The 23450-nt window shown below is 52.9% G+C and overlaps 1 protein-coding gene across 6 annotated transcripts in view; it reads left to right on the forward strand.

Annotated features, from left to right (window-relative positions):
- Positions 1 to 23450, forward strand: part of PRKAG2 (protein kinase AMP-activated non-catalytic subunit gamma 2) — a 256153-nt gene that overhangs the window by 68964 nt on the left and 163739 nt on the right. For all 6 annotated transcript variants that reach the window (XM_045792281.2, XM_045792282.2, XM_045792283.2 and 3 more), the window contains exons 2-3: positions 5418 to 5489; positions 11098 to 11377. In XM_045792281.2, coding sequence (XP_045648237.1) covers positions 5418 to 5489; positions 11098 to 11377 — 352 coding nt within the window. The remainder of the gene's footprint in view (positions 1 to 5417; positions 5490 to 11097; positions 11378 to 23450) is intronic.

A 23450-nucleotide genomic window follows, 5' to 3' on the forward strand; every position in this document is an offset into this window, starting at 1 on the left:
GCTACAAATGAGACCCCCAAAGTCCGCAGAATGTAGACGTTCCAGCATGTGGAGTGAGGGCGTTGGTGGTGGGATGCGGCCCTGTGCCACAGCGGCGCGAATTACTTTTCATTAAGAGTAGGCCTTAAAGAGAAAGCATCGTAAGCTGCGTTGGGAATGAGTCACTGAGCTGTTCAAACCCTCACTCATCCTTCTCTTCCCCTGAGGTTGCACTGGGCCAAGGCTCCTCATTTCGCGAGGAAGAGCTCTACATCTTCACAGCTTCTGATACCAAGTTGGTTTTTGTTAATAGAGCTGAGCCATCCCAAGGAGGTGGTGGGATTTAACAGAAGAGCTCTGAGCTGGGAGTGGCTGGTCCCGGCTTATAGGTCCTGCTTGCTACTGTCTGGTTGTCTGGCTTGGGCAAGGGTCTCACCTCTCTGACTCTCAGTATCTTCAGCTCTAGACTGGGATGATGCCACTTGCCCTTCCTACTTATATGGGCTGCCGTAAGGACCAAAATAAGATTGAAGAAGGGCACAGTAATGGCAGATTAAGGATAGCTCTGCTGCTGATACCTTTTTTGTGGTAAAATGTGGGCTTTTGCCTGAATTCTGAAGAGGGGTGGGATGGGGGGTTAAAAGGGCTACTTTGAAGGTCAGCTCACGTGTTGGGAGTTTTCTCAAGCTTGGGGCTTTTCTCTTTTATTCCTGTGCTTTCCTGATAGGTGACTTTAGCAGCCCAAATCCTGAAAATTCACTTGCCCCAAAGACCCTGATACTCATCTCCAGAGCCCGTGGTCAAGGTCTAAAATGTAGTGTGTGCAGCTAATGACAATCCGAGAGTCTCTTGGCAGTAACCAGGTCTTACATGTCTCCTGGAGCCTCAACATTGCCCAGAGAAATGCCCACCCTATGCCAGGACTGGCCTGACTAGCAGACAGGAAAAGGAGGTTCGGGGATGGCGGGAGAAGATAAATCCGTGAGGAAAGCACGAAGCTCTGCTGGGAGTTTAATATTTAGAAATCACATGAACAGGGCAGGCTCCAGGAGCCTGGGCCTTCTGGAATGTCAGCTGAGCTAGGAGGCCAAGTCTCCATTATTCCACCAGCTAATAGTCTTGTGGTACAGTTGCAGTTAGAGATTTTCCCATACCTGGCCTCCAAGGTGTGCACTGTTTCTTGGTGAGCTCTGAGAGATGAGAGCCAAGATTAGAATCGTGGAATGTGGGGTGGAGGAGCCTTCCAGCAAAGGCCACCACTCCTGCCAGGATGCTCGACCGAGCAGGCATGTGGTGCTGAGGCGTGGGCGCACAGCCGTGCTCCGAGGACTTGATGCTTTCAGGAGCTCGCACGGGGCAGAAATAGCTGCAGGGGCCTTGCTGCAGCCCCTCCTGGCGGCCTCCCGGGGCCACAGGCCGCCAGTGATGGGAGCTGGACCAGCATCCTGGTTTCTCCTCTTTCAAGACCGTCTAACATGAGTCATTTCACTGCTGGGGGCCTCGGTGGCTAGAGCACGATGGTTCTATGAGGAACAAATGAGTATTTGTGAAAAGGCTTTCACGTGTGGAAACTGTTGTACCGCACGAATGTTCGAGGGTAATGATTATTTGAAACCGGAGAGGAATGTACTCATTAAAATGGGAGATAAGCACCCCACACCTGGTTCCTCCTCCTTCCCAGTGAACTGAACCGCGTGGGGCCTGCTCGTTGGCAGGCCCATCAGCACAGACCGTGTAGCCCCCCACAATGACCCCAGAGGGTAAGGGGATGTGGAATCAAACACGTCTGCATGCCCATTGGGTGCCAGGCAAATACAGGCAGAGAATAGCCACACGAATAGCTCTCCCTTGCCCCTGATGAACTCAAAGTCTAGCTAGAGAAATAGACTGATAAATGATCATAACCGGGCCTAATAAGTCCTGTAATAGAGGTCTGTCTACAGTTGTGTGGGAACACAGATAAGAGAAGAATTCATTCTGCCTGCGGGTGGGTCCCTGCCAGAGATAATATGTGAATTGGGCTTTGCGTGGTACATAGAAGTTCACCCTGTGAACCAGGATTGGCGGTTGCAGGGTGAAGGGCAGGAAGAGCCGCAAAGCCTGGAGGGGGCAAAGAGCTTGGGGCATGTGGAGAATGGCAGCCAGCACTGGTCATTCATGCACAGCCTTGGGCCAGGCTCTGTGTTAGAGGCCCACTCTGTCCTGGAGGGACTAAAGCAAAGCAGGGTCTGTTCTCCGAAGAGACGGCCTTGAACTGAGGTGTGTGAGGAGTTGAGATGGCGTTCCAGACAGTGTGTCCACAGACACACAGCCGTGTTTGGGAGAACCGCAGCAGTCTGCCTGGGCACTTGCAGAAAGGTGACGGAGTGCAGAACACACCAGAAATAAGGCTGCAGAGGTCGGCAGAATCCTGGGGCCTGGACTGGAGGCTGCAAGGCCTGCCCAAGAGCTCCTGACCATGGCTCCTCCCAACGGTCCCCTGTGGGAAGCTGGTGGCTCTCCACCTGGGCTGCCGGCTAGATGATGGAGATGCCGTACTGCACTGTAGGCTAATGAGCTCGCTTCTGTGGTGGGACCCAAGTTCCCCAGGTGCCACCAGGCCTGAGACCACTGACATCAACACCAGAGAGGCTGAGTCTGGAATCTGCACATGTAAGAGCTACCATTGTGTTCCAGTCGACCAGGTGCTGAAGCCACTGTCAAGTCCCCGGGGCGTTAGGGGAGGGGCCAACGTGGTATAAGACCTACACCTTCAGGGATCACTCTTCGAGCAGAGGTTTGGAGATGGCCTGAAAGGGCAAGGCCGAAAGCCTTGGAGAACAATTAGGCAGCCCAAGAGAAAGCTGGCACCTTTTCTGGAAGAAATGGAAAAATCTATCCTAAATGGATATGTTTGGAAATTCAAGGAACCCTGAGTCGCCAAAACAATTTTGAAAAAAAAAAAAAAGAACAAAGTAGTATATTTCATAGTTCCTGATTTCAGAACTTATTACAAAGTTCTAGTAATTAGAACAGTGTGGTGCTGGCATGAAGACAGCCCTATAGACCAATGAAACAGAACAGAAAGCCCCAAAACAAGCCCTCACATATGTGGCCAAATGATTTGTGATAAGAGTGCCAAGACCATTCAGTGGGAGAAAGACAGTCTTTTGAAAGCACGGTGTTGGGGACATTTTGCACATGGGGAAGAATGAGGTTGGGCCCACACCTTATTCCGTAGAGAAAAACTAAGCACAGATCACAGACCTAAACATAAGAGCTGAAACTAGAAAAGTCTTGGAAGACAACACAAGGGAAGAGCTTCATGGCTTTGGATTTGGCACTGAAGTCTTGATTATGACACCAAAAGCACATGCAACTAACTGAAAATAGATCAATTGGACTACCTCAAGATTAAGAGCTGTGCCTGGAAGGACACAATCAACAGAGTGAATGGCAACTTACAGACTGGGAGAAAATATTTGCAGATCTTGTATCTGATAGAAGGTTAGTGTCTGGAATATAGAAAGAACTCCTACCAATTCACCAACAAGCAATCTGGTTAAAAAACAGTGCAGGGGCTCCTTGAACAGACGTATTTCTGAAGAAGATGTGTCAGTGCCCAAAAGCACCTGGGAAGAGGCTCCACATGACCCATCGTTGGGGAAACTCAGATCCGAAGCACAATGAGATCCCAGCTGACACTCGTTCACATGGCTCCTATGGAAACAAAACAAAACCCAGAGAGTAGCAAGCGTTGGTGAGGATGTGGAGAAACTGGAAGACTTGTGCCCTGTTGGTGGGAATGCAAAGTGGGGCGTCTGCTGTGGAGAAGGGCTGGGGGTTCCTCAAGAATAGTAAAAACTGGATTCCCATGGGATGTAGCAATCCCACTTCTGGGTGTTTACCCAAAGAGTTGAAAGCAGGATCTCAGTGAGATCCGCGTGTACCTGTTTGTTTGCTAGGGCTGACACTACAAAGTATCATGGAACTGGGTGGCTTTCTTTTCTTACCGTTCTGGAGGCTGGAAGTCTGAAATCGGGGTGCCGGCAGGGATGGTGTCTTCTGAGACCTCTCTCCCTGACTTGTAGATGGCCGTCTTCTGTCTGTGTCTTCATATGGTCTTCCTTCTGCGTCTGTGTCCTAATCTCTTTTCACAAGGACAGTAGCCACACTGGATCAGGGCCCACCCATATGACCTATTTTAACTTAATTACCACTTTAAAGACCCTATCTCCAAAGGCAGTCACATTCTGAGGTCCTGGGAGTTACAACTTCCATCTATGAATTTGGGCAGTTAGGGGGAAACACAATTCAACACCCACGTTCACACAGCTAAAAGGTAGAAGTGACCCCAGTGTCCACTGATGGTTGAATGGATAAGCAAAATGTGGTGCATCCATACAATGGAATATTATTGACTTTTAAAAAGAAGGAAACTGTGACACAGGCTACATCGTGGAGGAACCTTGAAGACATTATGTTTAAGTAGAGTATTCCAGTCACAAAAAAGGCAAATATTGCATGATTTCACTTAATGAGGTAGTGGCCTTGTTATGTTCATAGAGACAGAAAGTACGATGGTGGGTGCCAGGCTCTGGGGGAAGGGCACGGGGAGTTGTCTCATGCGGACAGAGTTTCTGTTTTGCAAGATGAGAAAGTTCTGGAGGCAGATGGCGGTGATGGTGGCACAATGTGAATGTACTTAACACTACTAAACTGTAGGCTTAAAATGGTTAAGATGTAAGTTTCACATTACATGCATTTTACCACAATAAGAAGGAGAAAAAAAGAAAGGCTAAGGACTCAGGCAATTTCTCCGGGTAGACTTCCCACCTGGGACTCCTTTCTGGAGTGTGGCAGTCACCAGGTGACACCCGGGGGAGTAGGAGCAGGGCTGAGGGGGAAGTGACCCGAGTTTGGGCCCACGCCACTCCTCTTGGCCATGGTGTCGCCTAGCATCACTGACCATTCCACCCCAGCCACCGGCCCCATGCTCCTCCCCACGAGGCCCCCATCATCTCTCCCAGGAAGGCTCGCATCCTGGACCACTTCCTCGAGGCCCCATGTGCCGTGTTATAAGATGAGGTCCTGTCCATCAGCCATTCCCAAGGTGCTGAGAAGCCTTTGCTCTCCACTCCTGCTTTCCTTCTGGGGTGCTTTCCTTCCTGCCTCCAGTCCTGGCATCTTCTCCTTGCTCCTCCCCAGGGTGATGGAGGGCAGTATAGCCTTATGTTCTGGAAGGGAATGTGAGCATGGTCAGGATCTTCGAGGAAGCTAGCATGTTGTCACCCTGCTTTTACTCCACTTGCATCCACACCCCTCCCTGGTGGTCGGTGTTCCTGGAAGACTCTGGAAGGGGGCAGTGGCACATGCGTAGAGCCAGTGTTGCCCCTGGATGAGGCCGGATGGGAACCTGAGGGCCACTCCATTGACCAAGTGCTCTCTTTCCATCCTAGGACCTGAGTTCCTTTGCCATGCCGCTCCTGGATGGAGACCTGGAGAGCTCAGAAAAGCATTCTTCTCGTAAGGTAGGCCACCTTTCTCACGGCTTCTCATGGCTCACCTGAGGTGCCACTGAGGCAAGATTCCCTCAGTGAGAGCCCAGGACAAATGTCCACCTGCAAATGCACCTGTGCTCCCACCGTCTCATCAACCTGTGCTCCCACCTGCACGTGCACCTGTGCTCCCACCTGCTCATCCACCTGTGCTCCCACCTGCTCATCCACCTGTGCTCCCACCTATTCATCCATCTGTGCTCCTATTTGCACTCCCACCTGCTTACCCAGTGGTGCACACACCTCACAGGGCCATGCCCCTCATACCTGCCAGCTGTCTAATTTGAGAGCCTCTTGGGCTTTGCTCCTTTCTCTTCTTCTCCATCTGGGTTCAGCCATGACCCCTTAGACTCCCCAAAGGAGGTGATGTGGAAGGTCAACAATAAGCCAAGAGAAGAGGCTTAAAGTATCAGTAAATGGGAGATTTGGAGACCATCTGTGGCTTTCAGCTTGTCCCATCCTGGACAGGAGTTCCTTCCACCTACCATCCCCCCACCCTCGCCCTGTTCCAGGCCTTCCTTCCCTTTGGTCTTCACGCCACTTGTCCTTGCCTCTCTTTAGCTCACTGCCTCCCCTCCCCGCTGGCCGGTCAGCAACTCAACAAGACTGGTGGCCATGTAGGGTCAGGCAGCCGAGAAGGAGTGTGTATCCTGTGAGGGTCGGTGGGCATGGCGAGAAAGGGGAGGTCAAGGCAGCCTTCAGTCAAGACTGAGGGGGTGCGCAGAGAGCTGGGTGGCAAGTCCTTCCTGGGCCCCATTACCCACAGCCCAGTGGGAGGTGGCCTCCGCAGGGTCCTAGCCACCTGGGTGCTGTGAGCAGTGTCTCAGAGGGGAGGTAGAGAGCCACAGGATTCTTTGGCTTTGGGTACTGCCAGGCTGGGGTTGGGGCGGGAGCACCAGTGCCCGAGAGGCTAGCCTGTGCTCTAAGCATTCTGAATTGCACACAATTAAGGCAACATACTGGTTTAGGCCTGTGGGTTTCCATTGGCCTCAGCTCCCTGTCCTGAATGAGCAAGGGGCCTGAGGAGCAGTCATTGGGGCCCAGCCTGAGAAGGTGCTCAGAGGATGTCCTCAGGAAGGAGCCACAGAGCTCGCAGCCCAGTGGGGCAAGGTCTGAGGCTGCACAGTGGGCTCTTCCTTGTCGCAGGCTGGCCACTTCCAAGGGTTTGACTCTGAGAAGCCCTCCCTTCAAGTGAAAACCTGAGGCAGAACTGTGCACGCAGTAAAGACCCACGGTGAGGACTGGGGCCTCATTCAGCCCCACTGGCCCCCACTTTGGGTCTCCCAGAGGGTTCCAGAGCAAAATCACTGTCACAAATGTGTGACTCCAGAGCAGAGAGGGACCTTGGAGGGTTTCTGTATCCTCAGAACGCTGCAGGACATTGGTGATGGTGATGTGTAGGACACGGGCCTCGCCTGCCTGTGGCCTCTCGGGAGAGGAGGGTGTGAACTTCTGAGAACTTCCAGAGGGTCTGACCAACAGTGCAGGAGACAGAGGGACCTACATGCCTGGTTAGCTGGGAAGGCACTTCACCCTGACATCTGTGGCCCTTGACAGAACCTGGAGACAGGCCTCGGATGAAAGCCGGGCCGGATGCAAGTGGACAGGAGGGGGATGCTTGGAATTCCCATTGACCTTGTTGCCGGTGGCCTTCCCTTGGCCTCCCTACGCCCACCCCTGCCCCATCCCCAGAGGGCAGCCTTTCCCCTCTCCTGACCCTTGAACCTTGGTAATTCTCCTTTCCATTAGATTCCAGTGACCTCAAATTATATAAACATAAGGCCAGCCTTTTTGAGAGGCCGGGTTTGGCCACTACCAAGAGGATTTTCCAAACTGCCTTGGAAGGGCCGCCCTCTTCCCCTGCCAAATTCCATCCCTTCATCTGTGCAATCCAGATGCAAATGTAAACACCCCTGTGAATGGGAATGTGGGTTAGATTCTCCTGACGGCCCTTTCTGTGGACGTGATGTGTGTGGTCAAAGACAGTGGCAGGTGCCACTAGGCTCCTCGGGCACAGAAGTGTGGGAACAGTCGGACACTTAGCGGCTCCCTCTGCATCTCAGGAGCCCATGTGTAGTGAGATGGATGGCTATCCTGGGCTCCCCTTCATAGGTGTTCCTGACTACTCTGGGATGCCAACCTGGCATTCCATAATATCAGTTCATGCAATCTGCCAGGCCCCCTCACTTTACTCCTGTCTGTGCTGCCCCTGCCCCCCGAGACGGCAGCTCTTTGTCGCATACTATGTGTCTGTGAGGAGCCTCTGGTCCCCTTGAGTCAGCACAGCTGTGGCTTGTGGTTCCCAGGCCAGTCTCTGGGGGAAGGTCAATGCCAGGATCTCCAGATCATTCCACATGATGGCAGTCACTCGGGGTCAGCCAGCATGGCCTGGTGTCTGGGCTGGGGGGAGGGGGGCTTCTGAGCACCAGGCGGCCTGGCCTTTGCTCCAACTGCCCTCCTGGCAGATGGCCCGACTGCCCACACCCCATTAGCTTCTGCACGGCCTGCACACACTTGGGGGTCTCTGAGTCCTTTTGTTCATCCAAACGCAGGGAACCATCCGATGACATTTATGAAGGTTCTGTCTGATTGCAGCTTGCCAGCAGGTGTGAGCCAAGGCCCTGTCCCCAGCAGCTTCGGTTGGCACCCACTCTGCATCACCCCCTCCCAGCGGGCGGGGAGCAGACGGTGGGCATGCTTGGCCATCTCGTTTGCCCAGTGCTGGGGAGCATGACTAGGCTCTCGTGGTCCCCCATGGGAGAAGGCTGAGCCAGGCCGTGTCCACCATCATTTGGACTTTTTTGGGAAAGGTCTACTTTCTGTGGGTTCCCTCCTCAGTGCCTGACTCAGTTGGCCTGGAATTCTCAGTACAGAATGGAATCCCAGGCAGGAGAACCCTAAGGCTCTGTCTGGTTTATCAAATGAGCTTCAGGCCAGCACTCAGGGCCCTCTGTGGCTGGCTTCCTGGTGACATTTGGCTCCACCCATCCGCGGTGGCCCGAGAAAATGGCTCTCCGTCTGTGCTTCCTATTCTGTCTCTTCCTTCTCAGACTCTGGTTGCCCTCCACCCATCAGCCTGTCCAGAGCCCATCAGCTGTCAGGGTCTTCTCTGATTGTGTCCGGGTCGCCCTTTCTTCATCAGCTTCGTGCTCGCGGCAGCCACGCCTTGCCTGCCATCCTCCCTCAGCTGCGTCTTGTCCCCCCCATACTCAAACACCAGCACTTGCCCAGCAGTTCTGCCTTCTCCCTGCGGAGCTCCCAGCGCTGTGCAGAGCAGGGCAAACACAGGGTTCACCTGTGGGGTTAGCCTTGAAGGAGTTCCTAAACATGACTCTCCGCCTCTGCCCTCAGAATTGACCTTGACTCCATTTCGCGTCTGCCAGGCTCTTCTCCCTCCTAGCTATTTCTGCTGCTCTAGGGAGGGATAGGGTGTAAGGGTTAAGGCCCTGGGCCCTGAGGTCCCATGCCACCACTTACCAGCTTTGTGACCTTCACCCTGCCTCCAGCTGGCACCTTCTCCTGGCTTCGGGCTAGTGGTGCTCAGCAAGTGATGTGAGAGGCTACCAGATGGTCTGCCCCGAGCAAATCGGACTGTGCCATTCCCTTGCTAAGAAGCCTCACAGCAGAGTGAGGTTCTTACACCACATGTGGCGTCCTTCCATAAGCCGGCCCTGCCTCCCTGACATTCCAAGTTCATGACGAGGAGCGTGGCTCAAAATGCACGGAGGCCTTCCCGTGTGCTGGAAACTGTGCCAGATGCGTCCCTGTCCTAGATCCTGTCAACTACGGACCCTGTGAGTCAGCCTGGTGTCCCCACTGGATGGATGAGGACCCCGAAGCTTAAGTCACTTGTCCACACTGCCGGAAACTGAGCCAGGATTGCAACCTGGTCTCTGTGTCCAGACCCCTTGCTTGTACCACCCTGCTGCAGGGTCATTTTCCGTCCCTTGTGTGCTGTCCCCCCCACCCCCACCCCCACCCCCACGTCCACAGGCACATCTACTGCCTGGACAGCTTCTCCTTGGGGTTCAGAAAGACTCCAGAAAGCCTGAGCCCCATAGGTAGGGGGATAGTGGCAAGACCCGGAGCTCTGAAGGCAGGAATCGGAGGAGTAAATGCTTTACATATTAAATGGATAAAGAAAGAGTTAGCCTCTCTAGAAGGAGACGTGCTTGCATGATGTGGCTGTCGTGGTGCACGGCCTCTGGCTTGGAAACTCACTCACTGAAGGGACTGGCATGGAGCCAGCCTGTGCACCCCCGATATGGCCACATGGGCCCTTTAGCATAGGGTGGGGAGTTGCAGGGAGAAGTGACTTGTGATTGAGGGTCACCGAAGGGGTCCCCACGAGGGCACAGCCTCCTGGAAGGAGCTGCAAGCCCAGTTCGGGGTGCCCTCTGGTGGTGGGAGAGCTCACAGGGGCCCCGGGCCCCACGCAGGCACCCCATGTGGACAGAGGCCAGAGCCCAGAGCCCCACGAATGCTGCCTCTGGGCGCGTGGACTCGCCTACCTTCGTGTCCCTGTGGCCACCTGCCATGTGGCATCCCAGCGTCTTGGCCTGCTGACTACTACCCTGCCTGGCGTCCTTCGTGCCCCATGAGCCCCGCGGACAAGCCGCTGTTCTTTCCTTCTGTGGGACCAGGTAGGCCCCCAGGTCCTTCTGGCTCCTGTGTTGCAAGTTTGCCAAAGACACAGCAGCAGCTGAGCGTGCAGAGCAAGGTTCCTGTGCGTCAGGGGTGGGCACGACCCAAGTCTTACAGATAAGGAAACTGAGGCACAGCGAGACTAAGTGACTCGGGATGGCCCAGTGAGGGGTGAGCTGGGGTCAAACCCATGCCCTCAGACTGCAAGTGCCAGCCCCTGAGCCCCCCAGCAAGACACATCCGATGTTCCTCAGTCTGTGAGCTTTGTGCTTTGGCTTAAAGACAGGGGCGGAGTCCAGACTTGCCTCAAACCATCAAGGTCAAGTCATCAATGAAGTGTGCCTCTCGGGCTTTCAGCCTTGGTCACTTTCTTCCTGAGCTCTGTCCGCACCCCATGTCGTCCCAATGCCACAGCAGCTTGGAGGGAAAACTCCTGCTTCCTAGCGCCAGGCCACCTCAGGCTGGGGCCCCAGGCCCACTGCCTTTCAGATGGCAGGGATGCCTGTTTCCTCCTTCAGTGAGGGCCAAGAGAACATCACACCGGTATAGTCAGACCTCGAGAAAGACAAATGTCAGGTTTTAAGAAGTAAAGGCCAGAGGACAGACCACAGATAGGAGGCATCGTCTTGAGCCATCTTGCTTTCTTTCCCGTCCTCCCCTCCACTCCAGGAACCTCTTCTAGAGAGCTGGGACGGAGGTCAGTGGGCCTCTGGGTGGTGCTGACGAGCCTGTGGCTGGTGCATCCTCGGGTGAGGTGCTTTCCTCCAGACCACGGGGTGGCCACCTACGTTTGTACAAGAGCTCAGGGCTGTTTCTGGGGCAGGGTGCCACCAGGAGCAGCCTGGTGATAGAGGACGTTGGGAGGGACATCAGTTCAGGGCTGAGGTCTGAGTGCCTGTGCTCAGAATGACCCATCCATTTGTCTGTCTCTCCCCAGGTGGACAGCCCCTGCAGCTCGGGCAGCCCCTCCAAAGGGTTCTTCTCCAGAGGCCCCCAGCACCGGCCCTCCAGCCCCGTGTCTGCTCCCGTGAGGCCCAAGACCAGCCCTGGCTCTCCCAAAACCGTGTTCCCGTTCTCCTACCAGGAGTCCCCACCCCGCTCCCCACGCCGCATGAGCTTCAGTGGGATCTTCCGCTCCTCATCCAAAGAATCTTCCCCCAACTCCAACCCGTCTACCTCACCCGGGGGCATCAGGTTCTTCTCCCGCTCCAGAAAAAGTAAGACATTGATGCTATTGTTTCAGGTGGGTGCTGGGCTGCTGGAGACCTTCTAGGGACCGTGGGGGCCACAGTGCCATTTGCAGGGCACCCAGGCTGGCTGGGTGGCTGTCGGTGACTTGGTGCTGAGTGCAGGTGTCTTGTCTGTCCCCCAAGGACAGCTCTCTCTCCAGAACATTGTTGGTTTCCACCTGTCACTTTCTTCCTGCCATCGGTATGGGGGTAACTGCAAACATCCCCGTCCTCACAGCATGGCTTGCAAGGACAGCCGCATGAAACCTGGGCCCATAGCCCTCCCTGAAATCAGTAGCAGCAGCAAGCTAAGCTTTGGCGCATACCCAGGGCCAGAGGACCCAGACCTTGGTTTGCTCTGCCAGACACAGCCCTCACTACCTGTGGCTTGGTTTTGCAGGGTTTGAATGGACTGGTTTCTGACAGATCCTGACTTTCTGTTTTAGGTGCTAGGCAGCTGGGGTTGATTTATTAGAGAAACAAGCGTAGGAAATGTGTGTATAAGAGAGAGCAAACCATAAAGTAGATGGAGGTGATTCTCTCCTTCCCTGTGTCTTTGCGCATCTCCCCCTGCCTTCTGAGTCTTTCTGATGACGTAGAAACCTCCTGTGTGGGATGGCAGTGATTTGGAAAAAAAACTTGCCCTTGGGCATCGGAGGTGTGAGGTCGTCTTCCTTTCCAGATTGCGTGTACACGTAGGACCTGCAGAATAAAGCAGCACTCGATCGGCGTGGCCAAGGCACAGAGTGCAAATTCAGTGTCTGTGACTTAGAAGGAAAGGGTGGGGGACCCTTTTCTTTTTTGTGTGGTGTGGGGTATTGTTGCTAGTACCCCTAGCATCATCCCCCTCAATGACTGCACCTAAGCGTAAATGCACAATGTCATGTGACAGAGTGGCCCTCCAGCACACATTGCTGGGTGACACGCAGTTGGGAATTATGTATACAAAGCCCAGTAGGGAGGGGCGTGTCCTCGCACTGACGTCCTAATGCTCTAGAAAACATCCCCAGCTTCCTTGGCAGAGATCCCGAAATTCTCAAATATCCTCTAAGAGGAGGGGACATCAGATCTACATCAGGATGTCTTGTTTCTTCAATGGTGGCATCATGCCTGTGTTGGTTATGACGGAACTAGGTTGTATGAGCCTCCAGGAGCTGCCATAACAACTGGGTGGTTTGAACAACAGAAATACCCTCACATTTCTGGAGGCCAGAAGTCCAGATTCAAGATGTCAGTAGGGTGGTGCTCCCTCTGAAGGGTCTTGGGAAGAGTCTGTTCCGTGTTTTTTCTCTCGGCTTCTGGTGGCGCCAGCAACCCTGGTGCCCGTTGGCTTAGAGAAGCATCACTCCAGTCCCTGCCTCTCCCTCCGTCATCACGTGGCATCTTTCCTTCATGAGTCTGTGTCTTTGGATCTCTGCTCCTCCTCTTGTAAGAGCTAAATCTTGGATTAACAGACCACTCTACTCTGGTGTGCTCTCCTCTCATCTGCATGAATTACATCTGTCATGACCCTCTTCTCACAAAGGTCACATTCTGAGGCTCCTGGAAAGGCATGAATTCGGGGGACACTATCCAGCCCAACATGCGTTATATAGGAAAAACCCAGATGTACAGTTCATGTCATGGGCTGGGGATGGAGAGGATTTATGGGTGTAGAGTGGCCAGTTTGTGAAGACCAGGGTCATTTCTGAAGGTAGAAAGGAGCAGCCAAGATACGAGGTGTGGGAGGGTGGGAGGTTGGGTGGTGAAGATGGGCTGGCATTTCAGCTCCCTGGGAAGCAGGACTCCATGCTGCCTTTTTCTGTTTGGCATTTTAAAAGGCTCTTCAATGTTCTTGGCCAGAAAATACTGTTTCAAAGGTCTATCTTCTAAGATGTTATGGCGTAGGCATAGCTTGTCAATGCTGCTCTCTACCATCTGGCCAGGCAGCTGTAGATGGAGCTCAGGAAGGCTCTGGTTGGCTGTGGCTGCTTATGAAGACAAGCATTGATTGGGTGGGGGTGGGCGCTTGGTTTCTGCACAGAAGTTCCCTGGGAGGGGATGTTCAGACCAGAGTAGGCCTGGTCCCAAAATGATATGGCCCATGCTACTGTCCTTGAACCACCAAGCCCAGGACTTTGGCTTTCTCCAAATGGAAGCCCACCCTGTCAGCCCTGTCATTAATGAAGCTCTGCTTCCAGGGGAGGGTTCCCCACTTCCCTGGGAGGATGATCACCGGGGCTCCTTGCCACTCGGTCTGGAAATGTGCCCACAGGAGGCTTGCTTGGATGATATGCTGTCTATTGCTTTTCCTCCTACTTGAATCAATTCCTGGATCAAGGTCCCCAGACTATGTATGTCTCCCCGCTGCCCCTACTGAGTTCACACGGTGGAGCCTGAGAGTAATGTCACTCAGTCTGCATGGGGGTCTTTATGAGAAAAAGCCCATGGGACTTGCTGGGTCCATTGGAAGAGCATCCCAAAGACATTGTTCGTTCCACAAGGCCTCTGGGAGACATTTCCTGTCCAGTCTTGGTACCCAGAATAGCTGAACTTGTGAGCAATTGGGTTGTTTTGTCTGTAATGGGCTCTGGTCATGTAACAGCTCTGTTGCCCGCTGGACGTCTCAGAGCTGCCTTTGTACGAGGGGCGTAAAGGGTACTTCTCTAGCCTCATTTCTGAATCCAATTTTGGTTCCCATCCTTTACTTTCATACCACTTTTTTTTTAAACAAGGAAGACAGCTCATTGGAAGGATTTGGGGGGTATTTATAGAATTCAAAGAAGAGCTGACTGCTCAGGACTCAGGGAGGGAGGGAACCAGGCTGGCTCTGTGGGCCTTGGCAGCAAGAGTACATGGATCTTTCCATGAGATCCAGAGAATTCCTAGTCTCTGTGTCTCTCCTCTTGCCATGCTAAAGTCATTATAGGATATCTGATTAGCCCATTTAGGGTCTCTGAACCCATCAGTTGTCCAGCAAGAGCAGAATGACCGATGGTCCCCTATCCCCCTACCCCGGACATGGGCAGGAAGTTCCCAGAGAAGAGCCAACAGGCAGCTCTCACACTCTCCTCTCCCAGTGCCTGGCATGCATGTGCGCACACAGCCTCCCTTTTTACAAAGACACCTCGTGGAACTCCGTCCGGTCACCCTGCGTACACTTGTCAGTGTGCACACCGCTTTCTCAGCAGGCGGCCACCCTGTGTTGTGTCCAAGCAGCACAACTAAGGATGTTTTCCAAGTCCTGCATCTCAGGGCCATGCCCGTTTCTCCTCGAGTTCTGTCTGCAGCCTGTCATTCTGTTGCGTGACTTAGGGCCCACATGGTGGACATAGAATCTAAAGGTTCAGCAGCTCCCCAGCTGTACTGATATATAGTCGAGCTTGATAAACACCGTTATCAACGATCGGGGCAAAGAAAGAAGGACGATAGAAATTATCAGCGCAGTCATCTTCCAAGGGGACATAAAAAAGGAAAAGGGCGCTCTGTGAACAAGAACGGGAACACAGGTGGGAGCTGTAGACCCAGCTGCTACCTCTAGTCTCGGGACCAGCAATTTCCTAGGCTGGCTGGTGTCCGGGCCCAGAGAAGAGAACCAAATCATTGTTCTAGAAGGATCTATCTCGTGGAGGACCTGCTTGTGTGGAGTGGCTGCTGCTTTCCACTCCCTCTGGTCTACTGGTCCAGTGGCTTGTGGATTCGAGACATGTCTTGGGAATTCTGGGTTTTTATCATAGTCCCTCCAGCCCCACTGTGTAGCAGCAGACCTCTTTCTCTTGGTGGTCAGGGTCTTACCCCACCCAAAACAGACATCTACTCGTCTGCCTCTTCCTCTAATACAGTGGTGGGCAAACTATAGGCCGGGGACAAAAGCTGACGTGCCCCCTGTTTTTATAAATAAAGCTTCATTGAAAACAGTCACGCCAATTTGGTTCTTTGGATTGTGGCCGCCTTAACATTGTGACAGCAGGATCTGGCCCACAAAGTCTGAAATGTCTGGACTTTGTCTAGCGGCTCAAGAAGTCAGAAGCGGTCATGTGGCCGTAGAAGCTTCCAGAATGGTGATGCTTTATCTTCAAAAGGTTTTTTAGAACTGGATCTTGCCTTTGGAGAAGAGGAAAAGAAAACCCAGTCAGTGTGTTCATGAACTCAAATAGTAAGATTAAAGTTTTTAAAAATAATAATAAAATAATTTTGCACAGTCAGCAAGGCAGGACCTCAAGAATGGCTTAATGTCATGTCACTCAACTTTGCTTTCTAATCATTGTGAGTAATTACAAATATTATGCCATAATATTTAACAACCATAAATAATGATAAATGTTTTTACTATGTGCCTCCTAAGTGCATCATACATGACATTCGTTTTAATTCTCACACAAAACTCTATAAAGTTACATTTTTACCATTTTTATCAAAATAAAAACTGAGCCACAGAGAGGGTAAGTCATGGAGCAAAGGCCACACAGCTGGTAAGTGGTAGAACCAAGATTTGAACTCAGGTGGTCTAACTCCCAAATCTACTTTTAACCCAGATGCGGAGACTCTGCTTTGATGGAGTGGATTTTAGGAATATATAAGCCAATAGTAGGACAAGGGCAAGCCATTGAGGAGAAAGGAAAAGTGAAGGGTTTCCTTGGAGATTCCTTACACCAAAATAATTTCCATATGGAACAAAACTTTGTATGTTATTCAAGTGCCCCCCAACATGGAAAAATATCTTAATCTTGGGGTGTCAGCCCTTTGTAAAGGGTGCAAAAATTTGTTTATAAAGGCGAGGTAAACATTCACAGCTTTCTCACCGTTGCTGGAATTTGCAGGCTTGATGCTCAGAGCGTCAGTGTGGTGATCTGGGTAGAGAGGAGCCAGATAGTCTGTATGAGAAAAGGTAGGGAACTATCCAAGGGAGAAATGCGTGTGCCCATGATGGGTGGTCAGGTGAGTGAAGGCAAGACTCCAGAAGGTCAATCTGAGCTGGGCTGGACGTGGGAGTTTTGGCAGCAAGACCAGACTGAAGCCCAGTCACTGTCCTGGGTAGGACAGAGGGGCAGGGATGGAGGAGAGAAAGGACACATCTAGAGGGACGTTCCTATGTTCGGGGAAGACCATTGCACCCCCGGCTCCCACCCTGCCTCTTAACGCCTCCTCTTCAGCAGGGCCTTCCTCTGGCGCCTGCACAAAACAGACAGTTTGCACATTACAGGCTTCTGCTCCACAGTGAACACTGTGAATTGACTGATTCCCTGGGCTGCCTTTCCCGCCGCAATGTAAGCTCCCCAAGCAGAGGGGCTCTGTTTGGTCCCACGCTCTTTTCTCAGCGTCTAGAACAGCGCCTGACACCTGGGGACAATCGGCAACCCCTGTACCTTTGTCCACCCCTGAGTCCGCCCACCGTGCTCGGCTCTCAAGCTTGGGCTCCTGCTACTTCCGACTGCAGGGCATTGTCCGTGTTCACCGAGAGGTTTCCGTGGCTCGAATAAGCCTGGCTATCTCAGAAATGGTAAAGGACAGACAAACGACAATTGACCGCATCAGGATAATGGCTTCAGAAACGTAAACGTGAACAGAAGCAGATGCTTCCTCTCCACCAAAGGCAGGGAGCTCTGCCAGCAGAGAGGTTTCCCTCTCGCCTTCGCACAAAAGAGAGCTTGCCACTAAAACCAAATTCCTGGCTCCTTGCAGCCCTCCAGCTGCTCCACATTGTCGTGGATGTTTGTCCATCCATCAGGCCTCCTGAGAAGGTTGACGTCAGATCCCACCCCTGCCTCGGTGAGGGAAGAAGCCGCCAACTCCCCAACTCCCTCTCTGCTGCCAGCCCCAGCCTGTGGCTTCTCGGAGTGACCTTCCCACAAGCCCTCATGAACACTTTTTTATATTCTGCATCTCAGGCTCCTATAACCTGCAGGGACCGGCACAAATCCTGCTTGGTCCTTCCATGGAGCTCGTTCTTTTCCACCTGCTAGCAGCTCTAGCCACAGGTGGGAGAGCTTCTCCTGAGCTCAGTGTGTCCATGGTCTTTCTCCAGGATTCCTGCCCTCCACTGGCCAAGGGGCACGCTTGCTCCCGGAATGAACTTCAGCATAGGAATCGCTGGGGAGTCCTGAGGTCCGTTCTCCAGGCTGCAGCCAGAGTTCCCCCCCAGGCTGGCCACGGGTGCCTGGGATTGGCCACCTAGCGCCCGGCCCCGCACCCCGGTACACGCCCAGGTTGATGGCTTCTAGCTGGTCATGTCTGCAGACATGAGACCTTCCTCGTTCAGGTCCTGTGCCCACGGGAGTCTCAAGCCAATCCCACCACAAGTGTATCCTGTATCTCCTTGTAAAGTGCCTTGAATCCCTTGTGGGCAGGGCAGACGCAACATTCATGCTCCACTTGACAGAGGACTGTAGAACTAAGTGTGTTCTCTCGCCCAATGAACACTTTGATGTTAGTCTTTATAACTTAGCCCAGATCTCTCACCTCCCCTGACATTTCTTTTTTGGAGCCCAATGTGGGGCTTGAACTCAAGACCGTGAGATCAAGACCTGAGCTGAGATCAACAGATGCTTAATGGACGAGCCACCCAGGTGCCCCTCCTCTGACATTTCTAGAAGCATTCCCCTCTCTTTGGGATTCAAGATTTTATCTCCCAGCCTCCTTTCCAATCCTTCTGAGAGGAAAGAAGTGTGCATTTTGTTCAAAGGGAGATGATTCTCTGGGGAGTATTTACATTTCCATCAGAAACAAAGACCTTGTTTTGGCTTAATCCCGAAGAATGATTTTCTGATTGTGAAACTGAGTATCTGAGGGCTGGTGGCTCAGCCTTGGAATAACCACCAGCCTCCAGATAAGTCAGGTCCTGTTTACTTCCTGCTGGCGAAGGCCCTGGAAATTTGACAAGGCGGTTAGGCAGCTCACCTCCGCACCCATATTGACACGATGCGTACGGGGTGCTCATGGGTGACGGCGGGGAGAATGAGGCCTGGTTGCCCTCCCCTTAGACTGCTTGGGCGAGGTGGGCCCAGGGAGGAAGCCAGTGGTCTTGAAGCAGGGAAGCCTGTATGCGTAGCCTGGACAAACTCCTTGCTTCAACAACAAGGACAGTAATTCCTCACCTTTGGGGACGTCTTGAGAGCTGCCTTCAAAACCATCACCCGTTCTTTCAGATACTTTTAGTGATGGGCAATCTTTGGCTTTGAGGATGGGTTTTCTCATTGTAAAGGGATCTCTTTGGGCAAATTATGTTTTGGTTCCAAAGTTCGGATAAAGATACGACAATAGCAATGCTAACCCACAACCGCGACACCGCTTTTCTTATTAGCTGTAAATTACTTTTACAAGGTTGGGGGTAGGGAGCACGGACTTACGTCTGCAGCAGGACACCAGATGGTTCCTGCACAGTGAACCCTCGACTCCTTGCTTCAGCCACACGGCTCCTAACTCGCTTCTCTTTGCCCTCTTACACTAGGGACTGTCCTCCTGACGTGAGGTCACCATCCAAGTGTGAGGTTTGGGGATGAGGGTTTCTCTGCTTTAATTCCTAGTGTAGGGCAGAGCATAAAAGCATCTAATAAAGGTTTTTTTCACCTTGGATCCTTCTTCTTTCTTTCCCTTTGAGTCCTACTTGGGGACTCTGAGCAAAGTTAGGGCCGGTGAGGGGCTGGAGGACACTCTGTGTAGCCCGAAGAAGCTCCCAGGTGTTGGCACCTGACTTGCTAAATGCATTAAGTCACAAACCACGGAGGCATTGGTGCTAATATAGTTTTTGTCCCTGTCCCTCACCCCTCAGTGGCTGTCTAACCTGGCACGATGATATTCAGCATACTTACCAGCCCCAGACCACTGGGGACAGAATAGGGCTCTGGCCTTAGCCCTAGAGACACCCTTGTCCTGGGCCTTACCTTCGGGGTGTCCACTTGTGCTGGATGGTGCGGTTGTTGGCAGTCCCAGGAGGGGCAGGGAGGGGTCTGGGGTGTGACTATTCCCTGATACAGAAGCATTTTCCTCTTTTTAACTGGCCTGGAGCACTGCCGGCCAGACATCTGCTTTCCTAACACATCCCATCAACTCTCCTGTTAGTGTCAGGTTTTTCTTTCCCCCTCTGAATGGTTTTGGCTCAGAGACTAGCCCGTGGCCAGCAGTCTCAGCGCAGACATGGGGCGGGGACCGGGGCCCCTTCTCCCGGGACCCCTGCTGCCAGGTGTTAGTAGGCAGTGGGCTGCCGCCGCTGTGACCAACTCACCGTCCTCAGCCAGAGGAGACCTGGTTTGTCAGAAGGACCATTCTGACACCTGGGAGCAGGAGAAGCTTCCTGGAAGGTGAATTTTGTTATGGCCTCACTTCCCACCTCCACACCACCCTCCCAATTTCCCACCTATTATGGTTTAGTCCAAAGTTTCTCCTTTTGACGAGTGTCTTCCTGCAAGCCCCCTGGGCCCCCATTAAGAGGAGATGGATTGTGATAAATGCTGTCGTTTGCCAGGAGTGATGCTAGAACAAAGACTTGAGACCTATGGCCAGCGGCTTCCTCACCCTCACACTGAGTTTGTGTGAGAATCCACGATGGCATCTTGTGGTCTTTCTAGAAGACTAGGGGGATGGGGCTGAGTGTTCTGTTTTGTGGACTGTCATGTGGTGTCACAGAGGATGGAGCTGAAATGGAGTCTGAAATTGCCGTCGATTGTAGTTCCTGGAGGGACATTAATAGCCTGCAGGCCCTGCACACAACAGACTCTCAAAACCATCCCCGAGTGACTCCTCCGGCCGCGCGAGGAAGGCACCGGGTCTAGCCGCCAGTGCCGTGGGCAGCGTCAGGTTAGCGGGACAGAGATACGGGCTCCTACAGGAAATAAGGTCCAGTTAGCAGGCGAGGGCTCATTGGAGAATCAGGTGAGATAAATAATCTACTTAAGACCCTGTTAGGTAGATCATAAAAATAGACATGTTCATTTAATCCGTATAATAACTTTTGTAGGTTTACCTGTGTCCCCCCAAAGAGTGATGTCCCCGTATCTCTGAACGTGACTTTATGGAAATAAAGCCACAACAGGGGGCGCCTGGGTGGCTCAGTGGTTAAGCGTCTTCCTTTGGCTCAGGGCCTGATCCCAGGGTCCTCGGATCGAGCCCCGCATCGGGCTCCCTGCTCCACTGGGAGCCTGCTTCTTCCTCTCCCACTCCCCCTGCTTGTGTTCCCTCTCTCGCTAGCCGTCTCTCTCTGTCAAAGAAATAAATAAAATCTTTAAAAAAAATAAAAAGCCACAACAGATGTAACTAGTTAAAGTCATCCTAGAGTAGGGCAAGTGCCAAATCAAAATGATTAGTGTTTTCTAAGAAGATGGGGACGTCAAGACAGGCACACGGGTGAAGCCGTGTGACGAAGGCGGAGATCGGAGGGTGCATCTAGAGCCGAGGCATGCCAGGGCTTGCCAGCAGCACCGGGGGCTGCAAGAGGCACGGAAGGATCCCCCACAGCTTTCAGAGGGAGTGGGGCCCTGCCGACACCTTGAGTTCAGACTTCTGACCTGCTGACTGTGACGTACTTTGTTGCTGTGACCTTCCACGGGACAGCGATGCCATTTCACAGATAGGAAACAGGTGTTCGTGTCAGGTTTGGCTCGTGATCTTTACCTCACAGGAACACTTTCAGGGAGGGAAGGTGCCACACGACTCAGATGCCCCCACTCTGGGGAAGAGGAAGGCTGGTCCTGAGGCCAGTTCCTCATGGCCCGACTTCAGAATCGTGGGTGATTTTCAAGAGAGCCGTTTCAGTAGCTGGGAAGGGAAAGAGAGCGTGTTACCCGGCCGAGGACAGAGTCGGAGATGTCTTCTTTCAAAGCGTGTGGGTTGGAAGGGAAGGGGAGTGAGGGGTGGCAGCGCCTGGTGCCCATCCACGGCGGGAGCTCCTCTGCTTCTCCTGGCCCCTCCCTGCAGCTGGGTTGGGACCACGGTGCTGAGGATGCAGGAGGCCAGCAGCCCAGATCTGGCTCCTCGGTGGGGAGGACAGCTCAGGACCAGCTGCCTCCCTGTGTGGGACCGACCTAAGCAAAAGATACCTTTTTTATGTCAAACCACCGAGAACCTGGGCTTGTTTCTTGCTGTGGCCTCGCTGAGCCTGCTGGCAATGAAGGGGGACTGGTAGCAAATGGACAGATTGGACTTAATGGAAGTTTTAGATTGGCCTGTTTACTTCAAGAAAGGAGAGATGAACACATTTACGGGCCGAGAGGCAAGGAGCTGATGGGGGGACTCCCGAAACACACGGACGGGGTGGTGAGGGGCAGGGACACGAGCCTGTGTCCATCTCTGGTGTTGGCTTCTGTTCTCCGTTAGACTGCTGGGTTTTTGTGCTGGGGACACCTGTTTGTCCTCATGGCCCCGACAGGGCTGTCTGTCCCCCCAGAGCTGCCATCACGCCGCGTCAGCCATCTGGGCCCCTCTGGGCTGTTCAGGGATTTGCACCGCTGGTGTGTGGACGTCCCGTTTGCACCATGAAGCACATTCCTCAGGTGGCGTGGGCTCTGTGCCTTTCCTGCTGCCGCCACAGCGTTTAGCAGTGAGCGCTTCGCACAGACTCAAGTTCAAGTCTGCACGCAGAGCCCGCATCTGCCTCATGGCACCCCTGCAAGGCAGCTGCTTATCCCTGACACAAGGGCCTTGTTCAGGGTCACAAAGCTCAGGGCTGGTGTTGGTGCATGTGAGCTGGTCTGCCCCGAACGCAGCAGGTGCTAAGCAAAGTTCGACCGCTCCCTTTCCTGAGGACTCCTGGATTTGGCTCCTAAGCAGAACCAATCGGCCCCTCTGACCTCACTGAATTAACTCTGCGTCTCAGTGGTGGCTCCTCTGTGGGACCCTGAGGAGCTACCATACAGTCTCTCCTCGGCCTGTTTGGTCCTGACACATACGTATGTATTTTAGAGCGTGTGCACACATCTGTGTAAATACCGTCAGATAGCTAAGCCCCCTTCATCCATTAGGCACAGTCTTAGAAATGTTTTCCTGCCTCTACTGAGATCCTGTAGCTCTGGAGACAGAGACAGGTGGCCACACTGCTCTTGGCTGCTGCGTGCAGCCCCTTCCTCCTATCTTTTCTACCCCTTGGCCCTTCCTTCTCCAAAGTTCCAGTGCATGGTTTCGTCCCTACCAGGTGTTGGCAGACTCTGATAACCCATCTGACAGCTGCTCCCCCTTTCTTCATAACAGAGCCTGGTTTTATTAAGGGTCCAGGGCAGGACTTATTGGTCTAGATCTGTTGGAATTATCCCTTTCCCATTTGGGAAGTGCCTGGCTTTGGGGTCACTGGCCTTGAGGTGAACCAGGGACCTATGTCTTGCCAACAAAATGTAAGGAGAACTCTGTGAGGGATCAAAGGAAAGGCACCTCCCCCAACAAAAAGAGATACGTGAGGACTAACTCCCTCTCCTTACTGGGACTATGGTGTGAGGACGTGGTTTCCTTGTGACCATGGCTAACATGCAAGATGGCGGAACAGGAAGGTGGGAGTGTAATCCTCAGGGCGGTGTGCATCACTGAGCTCAGTATTCTAGGTAATAGCCATCTTTGTAGTTTAGTCTCTTCTAAGTTATATTTTTCTATTATATGCCATTAAAGGATCCTGGCTGATACCCGTCTCTTTGGCGACAGAGGTGAGATTCATCCAGACTGGGCAACCAAAGCAAAGCTGGAGGAGCTAATCAGGAATATTCCAGATGGAGGGCTGGGGAAGGGAGGAGAATTGGAGCACAGACAGCCTTTAGTTTTCACCCTGTTTATGAAGAAAAACAGAGCAGGGTGCAAGGGCCAATGGGGGTGGGTGCTGTTTTGTGTAGGATGGTGAGGGAAGGAGCAGTCCCATAAGGAGACCATGACCGAGCCAGCGAAGAGCTGTGTGGAGGTCTTAAGGCAGAGGGAACGAGAGGGAACGCTCAGTGCAGATTAGCAAAAGCCTCACTATATACATCTGTTGCCAGCGTTTTTCCTCCCAAACTTACCCTCAATGAAGTCAATAAGCAAGTGAGCACCCTTCTCAGGCCAACTTTTGGCAAGGTCTGATTGTTAGGTCTGAGTTCTGCCTTCTGTAAATTCACTTTTTCTACATGTCACTCCT

Source organism: Ursus americanus, chromosome 3 (genome assembly GCF_024610735.1).
Source record: "Ursus americanus isolate L20-20 chromosome 3, mUrsAme1.1.p, whole genome shotgun sequence".
Classification (NCBI taxonomy): Eukaryota; Metazoa; Chordata; class Mammalia; order Carnivora; family Ursidae; genus Ursus; species Ursus americanus.